The sequence below is a fragment of the Chamaea fasciata genome, unplaced genomic scaffold, assembly GCF_029207755.1.
Source record: "Chamaea fasciata isolate MVZ Bird 193981 ecotype frontalis unplaced genomic scaffold, bChaFas1.0.hap1 SCAF_210, whole genome shotgun sequence".
NCBI lineage: Eukaryota > Metazoa > Chordata > Aves > Passeriformes > Sylviidae > Chamaea > Chamaea fasciata.
The window spans coordinates 67,501-84,383 of record NW_027094295.1 but is presented as its reverse complement, the minus strand read 5'-3'; the positions used below and the strand labels follow the sequence as shown (position 1 = coordinate 84,383).

General features: G+C 56.5%; 3 protein-coding genes across 6 annotated transcripts in view; 2 read left to right on the top strand and 1 right to left on the bottom strand.

Annotated features, from left to right (window-relative positions):
- The first annotated feature begins 210 nt into the window (after positions 1–210).
- LOC136304869 (zinc finger protein 93-like) lies at positions 211–5,828 on the top strand. Of its 3 annotated transcripts, XM_066208301.1 has the most exons (5): positions 211–1,959; positions 2,561–2,589; positions 2,717–2,841; positions 3,171–3,269; positions 3,729–5,828. In XM_066208301.1, exons 3-5 carry the CDS (start codon positions 2,754–2,756, stop codon positions 5,597–5,599), a joined length of 2,058 nt encoding a protein of 685 aa, XP_066064398.1. In that variant the 5' UTR covers positions 211–1,959; positions 2,561–2,589; positions 2,717–2,753; the 3' UTR covers positions 5,600–5,828. The 3 variants fall into 3 exon arrangements, with proteins under 3 accessions (XP_066064398.1, XP_066064399.1, XP_066064400.1); XM_066208302.1 differs by lacking the exon at positions 2,561–2,589; XM_066208303.1 differs by lacking the exon at positions 211–1,959 and having other exon boundaries at positions 2,522–2,589.
- A 496-nt stretch (positions 5,829–6,324) lies between these two features.
- On the bottom strand, positions 6,325–9,241 carry LOC136304874 (zinc finger protein CKR1-like). 2 transcript variants are annotated; one of them, XM_066208307.1, is made up of 3 exons: positions 9,157–9,241; positions 8,577–8,721; positions 6,325–8,074 (listed from the first exon to the last, which is right to left on the bottom strand). In XM_066208307.1, exons 2-3 carry the CDS (start codon positions 8,662–8,664, stop codon positions 6,759–6,761), a joined length of 1,404 nt encoding a protein of 467 aa, XP_066064404.1. In that variant the 5' UTR covers positions 8,665–8,721; positions 9,157–9,241; the 3' UTR covers positions 6,325–6,758. The 2 variants fall into 2 exon arrangements, with proteins under 2 accessions (XP_066064404.1, XP_066064406.1); XM_066208309.1 differs by having other exon boundaries at positions 6,325–8,071.
- An 83-nt stretch (positions 9,242–9,324) lies between these two features.
- Positions 9,325–16,883, top strand: part of IL4I1 (interleukin 4 induced 1) — an 8,248-nt gene continuing 689 nt past the window's right edge. The window contains exons 1-7 of the mRNA XM_066208312.1: positions 9,325–9,544; positions 14,231–14,445; positions 14,988–15,100; positions 15,276–15,477; positions 15,842–15,910; positions 16,150–16,283; positions 16,470–16,883. The exon at positions 16,470–16,883 is cut by the window's right edge and continues 689 nt beyond it. Of these exons, the coding sequence (XP_066064409.1) occupies positions 9,325–9,544; positions 14,231–14,445; positions 14,988–15,100; positions 15,276–15,477; positions 15,842–15,910; positions 16,150–16,283; positions 16,470–16,883 (1,367 nt within the window). The remainder of the gene's footprint in view (positions 9,545–14,230; positions 14,446–14,987; positions 15,101–15,275; positions 15,478–15,841; positions 15,911–16,149; positions 16,284–16,469) is intronic.

Here is a 16,883-nt window from a genome sequence, read left to right as displayed (position 1 = left end):
CTGCTCCCAGGATGTCATGGGCGGGGCCAGGGGGCGCGGCGTGGGGCGGGGGTGTGGCTACGCTTGCGCGGTAAAGAGGGGGCGGCGCCGGCCGTGCTCCGCTCGGGGGCGCCGTCCGGGGAGGGCGGGGGGGGGGGGAATGCCCGTGAGGCCCCACAGGAGGGGCCGGGGGCCGCGGTGGGGTCAGGGGTTTGGGGATCCCCTCAGGATCCCTACAGGATGTGACGAGGGACATCGGGGTCCGTGTGGTGCTGGGAAAGGGGAGCAGCCCCCTACAGGCTGCTCAGACAGTGGGGCTCCCTATAGCGTGCAGGGGGAGGTGGTATATCTCAGTTCCAGTAAAATAGGTGAGGTGTATCGGGGTCTGCAGAATATTTTTCTGCGGGTCCGTTACTATGGGATTAGGGGGCTGTACCGGCGTTCACGGGATGGGTTTTGGGGCTCCCATAGAGTTATGCTGGGTGTATAGGTGTATCAAGGTGTATAGGACGGCTTGGGGGAATTCCTATAGGATTAAGGAGGTTTACTGGGGCGTAGAGGATTTTTGGGGGGTCGCTATAGGGTTTGGGGAGGGTTGTATGAGGGTCTGTAGGGTAGGGGAAGGGTGGCAGCCCCTATAGCTGCCCTATTCCGAAATGGCGGCCTCGCCTTCAGGTAGGGCGCGAGGGAAAATGGCCGCGGCCTCGCCCTCCCCCTTGCCGCCCGCGGGGCCCGGCTCAAGATGGCGCCTGGGCGTGAGGCCGTGGACGCCATCTTGGATGAGGGCAGCCGGACACCGTTGCCATGCCGACGTGCCCTGTCGTGAGGCACCGCCGGTGGAGAGGGGACGAGGGGAAACGACGTTTTGGCCTCCAAACTCCTCATGGCGGGTCTTAGCACATTTGGGGGGGTATTCCTTGATACCGCGACATGCCCCCGTTGACAGAAAACTCCCTTTTTACCCCCAAAACCCGCGCCTTTTCCTGCTGCGAAGGGTCACGGCGGCCGCCGCAATGTGGGGGGAGGCTGCAGCCGCTTCCCCTCAGCCCACACTGGTTCAAACACCCCCAGTGCCTCGGTTTTACCCCGAGACCCGCACAAGCAAAGTGACTCTGGGGCTCATCTCCATCCCCACAGAGGGGCCGGAGAACCCTCAAACCACTTTTTTGGGGTTTTTCCTCCCCACCGCCGTTTCAGGAAAAAAAAACCATCCCACCAGGACATTAAAGAGCATTTTTTTCACTGAGCAAAGTGTTGGGTTGTTTTTTTAATTTCCGCCCAGACCCGCGGCTCTTGCCGCCAGAGGGCCCCGGCCATTGTGCGCAGCCCTTTTCTCTCTCTTCCCCTTCTCCCCGCTCCCTTTCTTCTTCTTCTTCTTCTTTTTTTTTCTTTTTTTTTTTTTTTCTTTTTTTTTTTTTTTTTTTCCCCCTTCCCTTAAATTCCTTCTTTCCCTCCTTCCCTTTTTAAACTCTTATCGCTTAGAGGATATCGGAGGGACCGGGCCCATCCGCTCCCCACGTGCACATCCCCACTTTTGTGGGGGAAAAAAGGGCTTTTTTGGGAAAAATAAAAGAACGGGGGGCTTTGCCGACAGCACCCCCCGAGCCGGACCTGCAGGTAACGGGGAGATTCGGGTTGGGATGTGGAAAAAAAGGCAGAAGAATCGCTTGGTTTTCCCCATCCCCGTCTTTCCCTCCTCCATCCACCCCTCAGGGTCCTGGATTTTCCTTTCCAGTCCCAGGGAAGGGGGGAAATGGTAAAAAAATCCCAACACTCCCCCACCCCGTTGTCCTTCCCCCTCGGGGGGTTCCCTTCGGATGTGTCGACCCCTTTACTTCCATTTCTTTTAGCAGGATGGCCCAACACCGAGGAATGAATGAAGCGGCATGAGACGCTGGTGGGGGCTCCAAAACATAAAAATACGGGGAAAAACAGCAGGAGGGATCCGTGCTGGAAATCGGCCGTTTATTCCCGCCGTCAGTAAGTCATTCAGAACCTGCACATCCACCCTTTTCCAATCTGTCCTCCAGGAATAATGATAAATGAAAAAAAAATGAAATGAATAACTGGGATCCTTACACACCTGCTGCTTCCTGGGGAGGATGAGGAAGGGTGAGGGGAGCAAAGGGAATTTGCTTTTCTATGATTTTTGTAGAGGAAAGCGTCACATGCTCTTCCTACAGCTGGAAAAACTCCAGTTTTCCCCCTAAGGCTCAGAGGATAATGGGGAAATAATGGGGTGATTTATCCTTTTTGGGCAGGAGGAGTGATTGCTGTGAGTGTTTGGGGATGACCTGGAAAATTTGTGACAGGACTCTCTGGAAAGACATTCCTAGATTCTGTGGATGAGCACCCAGGGTTTGGTGCATTGAGAATGAGCTATATGGGTAAAATTTGGGTGAAAATTAATTTTAGGGTCCAGATCTCTCAGCAGAGCCTTGTCTTCAGATGAGAGAAACTTGTTCTTCCTGGGAGGCACTTTATCTCTTTACTTATTCCTTTAATTTTTGCTTTTTGAGGAATCTTTGTATTTCTGTTTTCCCTTTCTGCTTCTTCCTGCCTATTAATTTTTGGAAAAAAGGAAAATTCCTGAAGCAGTAGGGGCAAAAGGTAGGAATTTCCTGCAGGATTGTGGGGCATAAGGATGGACAGGTTTGTTCACCACCTGCCCCATGCCGTGATCCAGCTTGGCTTTGCCGTTGGCTTATCAGGGAGTAATTATCCATTAAATTTTCAGCGCCTGATCCTCTCTTCTGGGTCCCCAGAGTCCGGCCATGGAGCCCTATGTGGTGCTGGACCCGCGACAGAGAGCTCTGTATCGCGACGTGATGCAGGAGAGCTACGAGACGCTGATGGCACTGGGTGAGGAGCCCTCCCCTTCCCGGAGGAAAATTTGGGGGTGGGATGGATGGTTCACCTTGTTGGGATGCAAGGGGGGCAGGGCAGGGCAGCACCTGCAAATCCCTCTTTTCCCAACCCATCCTCCAGGAATAATAATAGTAATAAATTATTGATTGCACCCACCCACTGCCCCTCCAAGGAGGATGAGGAAAGGCAGGGGAAGCAGTGGGAATCAACCTTTCCGTTATTTTTTTTGTAGAAGAAATCACTAAACCCTCTTCCTACAGTTGGGAAAACTCTAGTTTTCCCCACCAAGTCTAGCTCTGGGCATGACAAAATCTGTTTCTCAGAATTCCCTGTTTCCAAGCCTGACCTGTTGTCCCACCTGGACCGCGGGGAGGAAGCAACAGCCCTGGATCTCCACGTATCCCGGGATACCCCGCCTGCAGGTGAGGCTCCCATGCTGCTCCTGCTCGTGCAGGAGGGGTTTAGGACACTAACAAAACCTGGGAGAGAAATTTGCTGGTGAGAACTGAACACCAGAAATGCAGAATTTATAAAGTGCAAAGACACCTCACATAAACCAGAGATGTCCATTCCAGAAGAAAGGTAATAAAAAGGTGGAAAATGTGGATAATCAGTGTGAGAAGAGAGAAATCAATAACCAACAGAAGATAGAATGTTAATTAATGAGGACAACTATGTACCTGGTGAGGCAATGAGGGCTAATTCCTTTCTCCGCTATAATATGTAAATAGTTCAAACTTCTAAGACTTGCTGGAGTGATCCCAAAGCACCTTCAGCACTGAACAGAGGAATGACGAATAAAGGAGTGTTTCCAACCCAGCACAGTCATTAGGGACTTTATTTTTTGTCTTTCTTTTGTGTCTGGCTCTCTCTGCCTACAGAGCACGGAGCAGGAGCAGGGCAGGAAGCGCCTCAGGAAAAACCTGCTGAGGAAAAACCCAACACGGACAAGGAGCACCCTCAGCTCTCTGCGAGCCGGAGCGAGAACCACACGGCCAACACCTGCGGCGAGTGCGGAAAGATCTTCAGCCACAAGTCAGCCCTGGTGAAGCACCGGAAAATCCACAGCGGCGACCGCCCGCACGTGTGTCCCGACTGCGGGAAGGGCTTCATCCAGCGCTCCGACCTCACCATCCACCGGCGCGTGCACACGGGCGAGCGGCCCTACGGCTGCCCCGAGTGCGGGCGCCGCTTCAGCGTCAGCTCCTCGCTGCTCACGCACCAGCGCACGCACGCACCCGGCGCCGCCCGGCCCCACCGCTGCCCCCAGTGCGGCCGCAGCTTCGCCGACGCCGCGGGGCTGGCCCGGCACCAGAAGAGCCACCTGGGCGGGAAGCCCTTCGAGTGCGCCGTGTGCGGTAAGGCCTTCGCCTGGAGCTCCCACCTGGAGCGGCACCGCCGCATCCACACCGGCGAGAAGCCCTTCCAGTGCACCGAGTGCGGGCGCGCCTTCGCCTGGAGCTCCCACCTCGACCGCCACATGCGCACCCACATCGCCGCCGTCGCCGCCGGGGATGAGGAGGGTGTGGAGGCAGAGGAAGAGCCGCCGCCGGCCCCGCGGAAATGTGCCGACTGCGGGAAGAGCCTCAACCGCCAGACAGACCCGCGGCGCTTCAAGCACAAGGGCACACAGACCCCGCTGGCCGGCGCCGACCCCGTGCCGCAGCCCCACCGCTGCGAGCAGTGTGGGAAGTGCTTCAGCCACAGCTCGGGCCTGCTCAAGCACCGACACGTGCACGGCTCCGAGCGGCTGCACCCCTGCCCAGACTGCCCACGCCGCTTCCGCTGCGGCACAGCCCTGGCCAAACACCGGCGTGGCCACGTGCAGCTGCCCAGCGATGCTGACAATGCCATGCCGGCTAGAGAGGAAGCAGCCAAACCGTACCCGTGCGGGGAGTGCGGGAAGAGCTTCGGGTGGGTGTCACACTTGGAGCGGCACCGCCGTGTGCACACTGGGGAGAAGCCGTTCTGCTGCGGGGAGTGCGGGCGCGGCTTCGCCGTGAGCTCCCACCTGGAGCGGCACCGGCGAGTGCACACGGGTGAGCGGCCCTTCCGCTGCGGCGACTGCGGCAAGAGCTTCGCCGTCAGCTCCACGCTGCTGGCACACCTGCGCACCCACGGCGCCCAGCCCGGCCGACCCCACGCGTGCCCCGAGTGTGGGAAAGGCTTCAGCTCGCTGGCCGGGCTGGAGCGGCACAGGCGGCTGCACCGCGGCGAGAAGCCGTACCAGTGCGGGCTCTGCGGGAAGGGCTTCTCCTGGAGCTCCCACTACGACCGGCACCGGCTCACGCACACCGGGGAGAAGCCCTTCTCCTGCGCCCACTGCGGGAAGCGCTTCGGCCGCAGCTCCCACCGCAACCGGCACCAACGCGCCCACGCCCAACGCGGCCCCGAGAAGCGCCACGTGTGCCCCGATTGCGGCAAAGCCTTTGGCCTCGGCACGGCCCTGGCGGCCCATCAGCGCCTGCACGGTGCCGGCACCCGCAGCCCCCTGTCCCTGCTGCCACCCACGTGGTGGGAGGGTGGACAAGGAGGCGGGTCGGCCGCAGCCCCTGAGCTCTGGCCTCAGGAGCCCAGCTCTGCCTTGCAGAAGCAGCCCATGCCTTCCCCCTCTGCCGTGCCCAGGGACCGGGTGGCCAAAGCTCTCCTGCCCCTCACCGGGGTGTGGAGGCCTGGGGAGCGGGGCACCCTGCAAAGCGACGCCGCAGCCTCACCAGGGTCCTGGGTGTCCCTCCCTCCTCCCAGTTCCTGAGGTGGGGCTGGGGTACTCAGAGTTCCCCTCCACTTTTGGGGACATCCCAGAGCCGAGGTGGGAGGGAGGTCTGTACTCCTGTCCCAGGATGGGAAAGGGCTTGGGGGTGCAGGATACCCCGGAATGAGGGTCACGGTGGGGATTATGGGCTGAAGCAGTGGGAAAGGGGCACAGGGAGGGACGGCTGCACCTGCCAGGAGGGTTTTGGGGGAAGACAGGGTCAGGAGGGATGGGGAGGCTGAGGGTGGATTTGGGGAGAGGTGGATATCATTTGGGGTGGTGGGGACACACTTTTCCCTATAACTCTCCTCATCCTCTGCCCTACTCGCAGGAGGGTAAAAGGGGGGGGGGGCAAAACTTGTGTGCATGGCAGGGTGAAAACACACAGGGAACCCCCTTCCCTGGAGATTTTTGGGGCCAAACAGCTCAGAAAAGAGCCCTGGGGACCTGTAGTCATCACCAGCACTGCTGGGACCTCCCCAGATTCTGCTGGGGGTGTACAAAGGACAGGTTGGGATGCATTAAGGTGGGAATGCTGGAGAAGCCAGGCCAGGTTTCCTGGGCTTGGAGTGACAGTAAATAAAGTAGAAGGTAGCTGAGCCAAAAAGCAAAACCCCTCCATGTGTGTCCGTGTGGTTTTGTCTCTGGGGAAGAAAGTGCTTGTGGGGTTTCCTGCCTGGAGCAGGGAAAGCATCAGAGCACAGGGTTGGAGCACAGAGACACAGACGTCCAGGAGGTGCAGGGCTCCCAGTTTATTCCTGCCCTGTGGCAGCACCTCCTGCTCACCCTGAGCATCTTGCCCCCTCTGTCCCCTTCTCCCACCCACTGGCAGCACAAAGTGGGCACAACACCGCTGGATTTTCGCATCAGAACCAGCCCTGGTTCCCCCACCCTTCCCTGATGGAGCCAAGCGCCGTTTCCTTCGGGAATAGGCTCCTTCTCCCCCAGGTTGTTCTTTTTCTGGAGTCTGGACTGCAGCAGGTGCAATGTTCACCCACTGCTGTGGGGAGACACCAGGGCAGATAAATCTCACCCTGTTCCACAACAGAGCACCCCTGCTACCCACCCCAGTGCCCTTCAAGTGTCACTCGGTGTCCCCAAGACAAATTTTCCCTTGGCTGTCTCTCCGCATCTATCACACCGAGGGGGGTCTCGGTCCTTAGGGGTCCTCACTGCTGGGAGCTCCGGTCACATCCCCAACAAGCCGTGTCCTGGCAAGGGGCGACAGCACCGCGGCCTTGGGGAGGTGGCTGCGGCGGTGCTTGGCAAGGTGCGAGCCCTGGCTGAAAGCCTCGCCGCACTCAGGGCACTTGAAGGGCCTCTCGCCGGTGTGAACGCGGCGGTGCCGCTCCAGGTGGGACGCCCAGGCAAAGCCCTTCCCGCAGTCGTCGCAGGTGTAGCTCTTGTGCACGGCATGGCCACGCTGGTGCACCAGGAACGGGGGGGCTTCCCCGAAGCGCTTCCCGCAGTCACCGCACTTGTAGGGCCTTTCTGGCGAGTGGGTCTTGCGGTGCTGCAGCAGGTGAGCCTTCTGGGTGAAGCGCTCACCGCAGCTGCCGCAGGGGAAGGGCCGCTCGCCCGTGTGGACGCGCCGGTGCCGCTCCAGGTGAGATGCCCACACGAAGCCCTTCCCACAGTCGGGGCAGCGGTGCGAGTGCTCCCGGTGATGGCACCGCTGGTGCCGCGCCAGGGCTGGCCCCGCCCGGAACAGCTTCCCACAGTCCCCGCAGCGCAGGGGCTTCCTGCCCAGGTGCGTGCGGCGGTGCCGCGCCAGGTCGGAGCTCTGGCAGAAGGTCTTCCCGCAGGCCGGGCAGCGGTGGGGCCGCTCGCCCGTGTGGCTGCGGCGGTGCTTGGCGAGGTGCGAGCCCTGGGTGAAAGCCTCGCCGCACTCGGAGCACTCAAAGGGCTTCTCGCCGGTGTGGACGCGGCGGTGCCGCTCCAGGTGCGATGCCCACACAAAGCCCTTTCCGCAGTCCCCGCACTTGTGGGGTTTGTCGGCGGCGTGGCCGCGGCCGTGGGCCGCCAGCTCGGCCGCGGCGGCGAAGCGCTTCCCGCAGTCGCCACACTTGTGCGGGCGGTCGCTGGCGTGGGTGCGGCGGTGCTGCAGCAGGTGCGAGCTCTGGCTGTAGGTCTCCCCGCACTCGGGGCAGCCGAAGGGCCGCTCGCCCGTGTGGACGCGCCGGTGCCGCTCCAGGTGCGACGCCCACGGGAAGCTCTTTCCGCAGTCGGCGCAGCCAAACGGCCGCTCCCGGGCCGGTCCTTTTCCACGCAGGGGTTTGACGCAGCCGAGTTTGGGGAGCACGGTGGGTTTGGGGTCCACAGGAAGCACAGCTTTGTCTGGGCGCTTCGCTTTGCGCCTGTTGGAGCCGAGGGGCTTCTCCCGCTCCAGGCTGTGGGATGAGTGTGGTCCGAGCCCAGCACTGCTCTCCGATGCTCCGTTCTCCGCTGCTTTTTCACTCACCAGCCCCTGAGCTGCTGGGAAAGGGGAGAAGTAGGAAAAGGTGAAAGCGTGAGGAGGAGGATTTAAAACAATGGAGTAGCAACAGGATTCTCCTTAATATTTTCACCTCTTCGCTCCCCTGAGCTTCTGGGAAACAGGAGAAGGAGGAAAAGGGAAGGGCATGGCACTGATTGGAGCTTAAAAGACTTAAAACAACAGAGCAACAACAGGATTCCTCTGAAAAATCTTGTTGTCCCAGAGAGGAGGAAGAGGGATACAACAGGGAGCTGATCCTAGACTGAACTGGAAATGTGGAGATGCCAAGGGCACTCCAGTGCCAGAATTTTCAGATAAAATTAGGAGAGATCAATATTATTTTCCTGTAGAAAAAGAATTAAGGAGAGGGCTGGGGCTTGGGGAAATCCCCCTGGAAACTTGCCCTGATCCCTCCACCCCTCTTGCCAGGCTGCTTTGCTTGGAGCAAGGAAAGGATAGGGGGATATACAACAAGGAAAGAGATTTCTGGGGTATCCTTACCCAGGGACATGAGGGTCTCATAGCTCTCGTGCATCACATCGAGGTACAGGGCCTTCTGCCGCGGATCCAGCAGCACCCACGGCTCCATGGCAGGAGGGAGCACCCCAACAGTGCAGATTCCTCCCTCGGGGCTCCCCGAAACACCCTGCAGGGAGGAGAAATCCCTTGAAACCAAGGAATTCCCCCCACAGCGCTTCCTGCTCGAGATTTGATGCTTCTCCTGTGGTCACTTCGATGAATGTCGGGTTTTCTCATCCAGGACTAAATCCTGAGCATCCCCAGAGCACCGCGGGAACAGCGGCGCAGGAGGGTCCCTGCTTTTCCCCCCTCGCCTTTCCGGCAGACCCCATCCCACGGCAATCCCTGCCTCCCGGTTCCCGCCACCGGGAATCAGCGACGGGGCCCTGGCGGCTGCACCCCAGGAGCATCCCCGTCCCTGCGGAGCCCAGCGCTCCCTCTCCATCCTGCCTATCCCCCGCCCTCTCCCCAGAGGAGCTGCTGCTGCCGGGGACGTGCCCCCCGCCCTCTCCGGCCCCGCCGGGAGCCGAAACACAACCCTGCCCCTCTTCGGCCCCGTTACCTGCCGTCCCCGCTCCTCGGCCGGCCCGAGCCCGGAGCTGCTTCCACAGGGCTTTTCCTCGGGAGGAGCGTCCCCCGTTCCCAGGCTGAGGCTCCCCACGCAGGGAGGGGGCGATGCCGGAGCCGCCCCGGCCCACCGAGCCTCCCCCGGCAGGACACAAAGGCGGCGATGCCGAGCGCGGCCGCGCTCCGGAAGCCCGAGAGGATCCGGGAGAGAGGGGAGAGGCCGAGCGGCAGCTCCGCGTCCCCGGAGCCCTCTAGAGGTGGCGCGGTGGCAGACCCGTCCCCGAGCCCCGCACGGACCCCTCGGGGGCCGCGGGAGCAGGCGGCACCGCCGCCCCCGCACACCCCGTGCCCCTGCCCTGTCACCCGCCTTGTCCCCGCAGTTGGTACCCGGAGGGTTTGGGGACCCTGCTGGAAGCTCTGCCGGGGAGATTGGGATAGCAGGAGCAGGATCGAGTGTTGGGAATGGGGAAGGGTTCCGCTGGCATCCCCCCCACCAGGTGAGAGCGGGGTCGCTTCTGGGTCCCAATCAGCAGCAGGCAGGAAGAAACTCGTGTTTTCCACCGGGAAGAGTAGCCCTGACGGTGTTTTCCAGTGAAAATAAGTGGGTTTTCTCCCCTCAAAACTCCAGGTGAGCTGCTTGAAACATCCCCTCTGGACTTCCACCATCAGCTCCACATCCTTCCCTTGAAGAGAACCCTGATTTTGGACAGTTTCATCCAAGAAACTCCTTCCTGGTGCATTCATTTCTTGAATTATTCCCCCAATCCCAAAAGTTTTGCCTCGGAGTTGCACGAGTACGTGCAAGAGGTGTATCCTGGGAATCCTCTGGGCACGCAGGAAGTGAAGGACAAGACAATGCTTTGAAATGGCATCTTTCCTCAACTGGACCTGCCCGCACCTCTCCACCCTGTGCCTGCCAGCCCAGAGACTCATTAAGGCTAATTACCTCATTAATAAATCCACACGGGTTTTTCCCTCTCTGTGCTTTACGTAAGCGGTCTCTTTTCATCTCCACAGGGAAACGCACCGATGGAGGAGGTTGTCCACCTCCGTTCCAAGTGCTCTCCAACACGTGCATGATGTCCCACACAGCACGTGGAATGAAATCCCACTTTTTTGCCTCTCCTTCCGTTACGAAAGTCAACCTTAAAATCAGAAAACAGCAATTTGGAAAGAAATAACCATCTCTTCTCCCACCCTCTGATCTCCTGCCTTGTGATGCGACTGGTGTCAGGCAGAAACTCACTTTCCCGTAACTTTCAGGAAATCGGCAGATGGGAGCTGGAAGGTGGGAGGGACAACTTTTGCAACAGGTGGATTGCTGATGCCCAGAAAATAAATCCCTGTCATTGTGGTTGATCACAAAGCAACTTGTTGGGACACGCATTAATCCAGGTCCATTAATCAGGACAATGTGAAACCATCTGTCTTCACTCCAAACTCTCTGCTCTTCCTGGGAATGTGTATCCCGTCCAGTTTCACCGTGCAACTCCCAAATCCCTCAGGATTTGTTATTCCATGTGGAGAAAATGCGTGGTTTTGGAAGTTCGGCATTGACACCCCACAGGGGAACAACCAGAGCACCACAAATCATGAAACACAAAACTGGACACAAACCAAGGAGGTTTTTTCTCAAAAAATGATACTTTTGCCTTTTCCCAGTCCAACAGGTGGATTTTCCTAAATGGAGACACGCTCCAAAGAGGAGAACAAAATCAAGAAAAACCTTCAGTCCTTCGGTTTTTCTTAGAAGGAAAGTTCCCTAAGGCTTTTGTCACCCAGTTTTAATCAGAAGTCGTCCCTGCCATCATGAGCTCACAGCTACAGGAAACATCAAGGGCCCTGAAAACATCCCATGACTTGTAGGATTGCACCATTCCATTGTGAAATTCCCCACCCCGGGGGATGTACTCCCTGGATCTGACCACGCATGATCTCAAGGTCTAAGCACTGGGACACCACCAACACTACGGATGGATCCAGAGCAGGGGCAGAAGTTCCACAGGGCCGTCAGTTAAGACTGCAAACATCACTTCAACTGCACTGAAACTACTGCTTAATCAGACTGTGACCACCCCCCTGGCTCGCGGGGGCCAGGCCGCACTGACTTTGTGGTTCAAGGCCGTTTTTCTGTATTCGTTGCACTTATTGTAATTTTTTCTATGAAATTGTAACTACGAACTTAAAATCTCTCAAAGGTGTCTGCGTGGGGATGATTTCCCCCGCTGGTTTGCCTTCAAACCATTACAACAGGGAACATGGTATTGGGAATCCTGCAGGAACCACAACAACAACATCCCCCCCCACACACACTCCACCAAAAAGCAAAATTCTGGGCAAAACCCACATCGTGGCTTCTTCTGAGGGGATCCCTTGGACACAGCACCCCAAGCCCCCAGTCTCCACGTCACAATTCCAGCCAAACCAGGAGAGCCCATAAACCCAATCCGCAAAGACCCTTGACGTGAATCTCCAACATTCTGCCTGAATTTTGTTGGATTAGATGTTCCTCCAACCTGAGATATTTTATGGTCGTATTTAGTGAAACCCCACAGTTCTGTGGTGACTGAACAGGATAAAGCCGGGGAGGGTGCTGGCTCCAAGCAGGAGATTCGAGTTCTCTGTCCAAGAACAAAGAGGTGGTTCCTCAGATGAGTTTATGATGCTTTGGCAAGTCCAAGGTCTCCATTCTGGAAAAAAAGGCTTGTCTCAGTTCTAGAAAAAGACCCAATTTTTTGCCATTTCAGTGAAGTTCTGGATGATCTTTAAGGTCTCCTTCCCACTCAAACAATTCTTCATCCCCTCTGTTCTAACGGATGCAAGATCAAGCCAAAACTGTCAACATCCAAGAGCATCCAGTAGATGAATTTTCCCTGGAAATGCTTGTTTTCATCCCTGAAATTATATTTTGAGAGCTAGCTCAAGGTCTCCCCGGGGTTCAGAAGGATCCCCATGGTGGTTATTTAGCTTTCAGCAAGCTTTGTGCAATACCAGGAAAAGAAACCCCGAACCTCATTGTCCCCTTCTGGGAAATCGCTGCTTTTGGTGGAGCAGGGTGCGGTCCCCATGTCTTGGTAAACATGGAACATCCCAAGACATGCAGTGGACTGGTGGCTTCACTCCAGTGAGTAAAGGGGAAAAAAAAAACCACCGGCAGAGGAACTGACTGCTCAATTGCTGGTTCCCCTCCTAGTGACAAATCCCACTTCGCTCCTTCCGGGTTGCAGTGATTGACAGAGGGTTTTCTTGGAAGCACCAGGTTCCTTTTTTTTTTTTTTTTTTCCCCTAAGCCAGTGTATAAAATGAATTCCAATCTCAGCAGAGGATTCATCTTCCTCCTGGAGCGATGACTGGAGCTGGTGAGTGACTCCTCCCCACAATCCTGAGCTCGAAGTGGGTTTTTTCCCTGGTTTTCTTTCATCTTTGCTGTCTGGGTTTGGTGTTTTGGTTCCATCTGGTTCCACCTCTTTGCCACCTCCCAAGAGCACAGCCACAAACCTCCCTTTTACCAGCTGGACTATTCCATGGTCACCTGGAGCTCCGGACACGGTGGGCAGGGAGAGACCTCCCTTCACATCTGGGGCTTGGGATGATCCTGGTTTTTCAGGAAACACAGGCACGAGCTTGGAGTCTCTGAGGGCCATCCTGGAGGATGCCTCCATTCTCCCCATCTTCCCAAAAAACACCTGAAGGAAGGTGGAGATCCAGCCGACACCTCCCAGAGCCGGTCCCTGGGTATGTGCTCTGATCTCCAAACAGGATCTCCCAAATGGTCCGCAGGTTTTTTCCAATCCAACCAGGATGATTCTGTGATCCGGGCAGGTCAATCCAACCTTATCCCATTGTTAACAGGACAACTGGAGCAGATATTGCATTTTTTACACTCATGATTGATGTCTGGATCAGCTCAAGGGGCTGTTGAAACACCTGCCTCAGGTGTTGCGTGATAAAGGCTCCGAGATGGATTCCTGACAGATCCACCCCTGATCTGCAACAGATCTGGGGCTGCTCCAGAAAAAAAAAAAAAAACAAAACAAAAAAACCCCACCAAAACACCATTCCCTGGGATTTTCCAGCAGTGAGAATTACCCAAAATAGGGTCTGCAGAGCTTTTTGTTTTTTTCCTGGAAGAAAACTGGCAGCACTCAGGAGAAGGAAAAGAAAATTAAAGTTTCTCTTTAGTAATTTTGAAAAACAGAAACCAAAACTAGAAAAACCCCGAGGGGGGATGGGGAACAGGACGGAGTGTGGTTGTCAGCCCAAATTTCCCTTCACTGTGAAAATGTTAAATAACCTTGTGTCTGTGCTGGTGGAAATGGTCGTTTTGGGTCTGTTTGCTGCTCCCTGTGGGCATCTCAAAGGCACAATAATTTTTAAAGGAGAGAATTTTAAATAGGGAGGAGTTTTTAAGAGGAGGGGATTTTAAAGGAGGTAATTTTAGAAGAGGGAATTTTAAAGGAGAGTAAAACTCTCTTCTCTAAAATTAAGTAGAATTTTTTTTTTAATTAGGGGATTTTTAAGGAAGATAAATCCCTTCTCTCTTCATCCCTCTAATCCATCCATCCATCTTTCTGTGAAATTTTATCCCCAATCTCTCCTGTCTGTGCAAGTCTTCAGCAGATCCATCTGCCCAATCCTGTCTTTTCCCTCCACCCTTCATGTAAAAACTCCCAGAATTACCCGGGTATGGGAAAGGTTACTGGGGACACCGAGGTGCCTCCATTCTTTGCACGTGAGTGACACTAATTACTGTTCTTGGAAGCTTTGGAGCTTGTTCTAAGGAGGTCAGAGTCGTTTTGGGAATTCATTACAGCAGCTGTACAAGCAGGACATGGATGTGGGGAACTAAAAAATCATCTGTGGGTTGATTTCTCTTAAAAAATGGGAATCACCATCACTGACATTTCTTGACACCTACCCTGATGAGCCTGCTGGTGCCAGGGATTTCACAACCACCCCGGTTCCTCTTTTTAGGATACCAACACCCTTGGAGCCAGTCTGTGCCATCAGGAATGACTCCGAGTGCCAACGCCACGTTATTCCCTTCCCTTCTCTTCCTCCCTCCGCAGTCCTCCTCCAAATCCTGCTGCTCGCGGGTCTCCTGAGCGCCAAGCGGTTCCCGTGCTTTCCCGAGTATTGTCTCCATGACCGGGACTACGAGGAGCTGCTGGGGATTGTCCAGGACGGGCTGGAGCCCGCGGCTCACCCGGCGCACGTGGTCGTGGTGGGCGCGGGGATCGGCGGGCTGACGGCAGCCAAGCTGCTCCGGGACGCCGGGCACACGGTGGGGGTTCCACGAGGCTCTCCCGGGCTTGCTTCCCTCCTCCAGAGGCTGGGGAGGGAAAGGGAAATGCAGTGGGCCAACCACGGTGGTGGAAGAAGGAAGGGAAGGAGATTAATCTCCAATAATTTCCCCTGGCATTGGTTCCTGTGGATCAAACGAGCCCTTTGCGTTCTCTCTTCAGGGCAGCAGAAATTCCAGCGTTTTCCAAACCATCCCAAGGCGCCTGTGAGTCTCAGAGAGGGTTTCCAAGGCGTGGAGGGACAGGGACGGATGGGTGCTGCTTGCAAAGCCCTGTTTGATCCTGAACCACCATGAGAACCTTCTCGCCAGAGCTGGTGCCCAAATGCAACCCAGGAGCTGGGAAATGAGAAACCGCCCCATGGGCAGAGGTGTCTTGGCCAACAGGGCAGGGTTTGGATCGACAGGTGCTTCATTTGCCATCTGAAGGGGATCTGTCCAACCCTCTGGACCTTGTTCTGGGGGTGTTTCACTTCAAACAAGCCATTTCCCAAACACTTCTGGTCTCCACCCCACTTTTTCAGGTGACCATTCTGGAGAAGAGCGGCTGGGTCGGGGGGCGGATCCGGACATACCGCCCCGAGGGACAGGACTGGTACGTGGAGCTGGGAGCCATGCGCCTGCCAGGCAAGCACAGGTGAGGGCGAGTCCACCCCTGTGGGCAGGTGAGGGACCAGCCCGATGCGGGGAGTGAATCACCCCCCTCGCTTCCCCGGGGTTCAGCGTTTGTGCCAAGGGGACAAAACGCTTTGGTGGCAGAACTGGGGAGTTGGTTGTTGGCTCTTGGCTCCATCACTCCGCCCTTTTTCCAGGCTTGTCCGTGAATTCATCCGCCAGTTCAACCTGAAGCTGAATCCCTTCATCCAGAGGGACAACAACACCTGGTACTTCCTGAAGGGTGCCCGGGTCAGGGCTGAGGAGGTGAACAGGAACCCTGACATCCTGAATTACCCCGTGAAGCCATCGGAGAAGGGCAAAAGTGCTGGCCAGCTGTACCAGGAGGTGCTGGACAAGGTACAAGATTTTCCCGTGGTGTCCTCTCACCTGAACGATGAGCTGAGCTGGGGAAGACATGGCCATGAACTGGGGAAGACTCAGCCCTAAGCTGGGGAAGAACAGGGTCCTTTTGGAGTGAAGAGAGGCTCATTCAGAAACAAGGGCAGGTGGTGGCAAACCCCTCTTTGTCCACAAGAAATCCTTTGGAAGGAGTCCACCAGGATCTGGATGGGCAGAAAATGCCACTCCAAGGCACAGCTGCCCGAAACTTGATGTCCAGAAGCTTCAGGGGTTACCAAACCCTGACATTCTGAGGGAATTTTGGGCAGCACTTAGGGAAATGGATCTTTTTCCAGTGAAAATATTGACGTTTCTTCTCCAGGCTTTCAAGAAGTTCCAGAGCACTGATTGCAGGAAGTATCTGGCTGAACATGACTCCTTCTCCACCAAGGTAATGGGCTTGGGCTCAAAGGCAAATTTAATCCCAGCTCTTGATAATTACCCAGCTCTCCCTGCTTTGAGAAGGGTCTGTGTCGCTCTGATGCCATCCTCTGTCACCTTTTGGATGCTTTTCCCTAATAAAGGATCCCTTCTACTTGAGAAATGCTGAGAAAGGGGCCAGCAGAGCTGCAATGGAGCCCTGACTGGGGTCACAACCTCAGGCTGTGTCTCTTCTCCTGGGATCTACAGGAATATTTGATCAAGGTCGGGGGGCTGAGTCGAGGAGCTGTTGACATGATCGGTGACGTGCTGAATGAGGACTCAGGGTTTTACCTGTCCTTCCTCGCCTCACTGTGGGACTTTGACGTCTTCTCTGATGAGAGGTGGGTGCTGTCCCTTCAGGCCAACCCTGTTCCCACAACAGGAAGCATCACAGTGATTCCAAACGGGAACCGCTCGTGCCTCGATGGGGCCTCCAAGCTCCGCTGCTGTCTCCAGCAGAGCTCAGGGTTTTGCGCTCCCTAAACCCCAGCGTTCTTCCCACACCTCCCGCTTTTCCTCCCTTCCAGGTTTGATGAAATCACCGGAGGGTTTGACCAACTGCCCAGAGCCTTCCACAAGGCGCTGCCTGGCGTCGTCCAGTTCAACTGCACCGTGGAGAAGATCATGACGAAGGACAACAAAGTCCGAGTGTTCTACCGTGCTCCGGACACGCTGGCCGCGACCACGATCACTGCAGACTATGTCCTTGTCACCTCCAGTGCCAAAGCTACCAGGCACATCCAGTTCGTGCCGCCGCTGTCCCCTGCCAAGACCCACGCCCTGCGCTCCATCAACTACGCCAGTTCCTCCAAAATAATCCTGGCGTGCTCCGAGAAGTTCTGGGAGAAGGACGGGATCCGCGGAGGGTACTCCATCACCGACCGCCCCTCCCGCTTCATCTACTACCCCAGCCACAACTTCTCCAGCGGGGTGGGCGTCAT

Coding starts and splice junctions, on each gene's coding strand:
- LOC136304869 (XM_066208302.1), top strand. CDS start 2,754: ATGGAGCCCTATGTGGTGCTGGACCCGCGACAGAGAGCTCTGTATCGC. Junction 2,842..3,170: donor CGAGACGCTGATGGCACTGG/GTGAGGAGCCCT, acceptor TCTGTTTCTCAG/AATTCCCTGTTTCCAAGCCT. Junction 3,270..3,728: donor CCGGGATACCCCGCCTGCAG/GTGAGGCTCCCA, acceptor CTCTGCCTACAG/AGCACGGAGCAGGAGCAGGG.
- LOC136304874 (XM_066208307.1), bottom strand. CDS start 8,664: ATGGAGCCGTGGGTGCTGCTGGATCCGCGGCAGAAGGCCCTGTACCTC. Junction 8,075..8,576: donor TGAGACCCTCATGTCCCTGG/GTAAGGATACCC, acceptor CCCCTTTCCCAG/CAGCTCAGGGGCTGGTGAGT.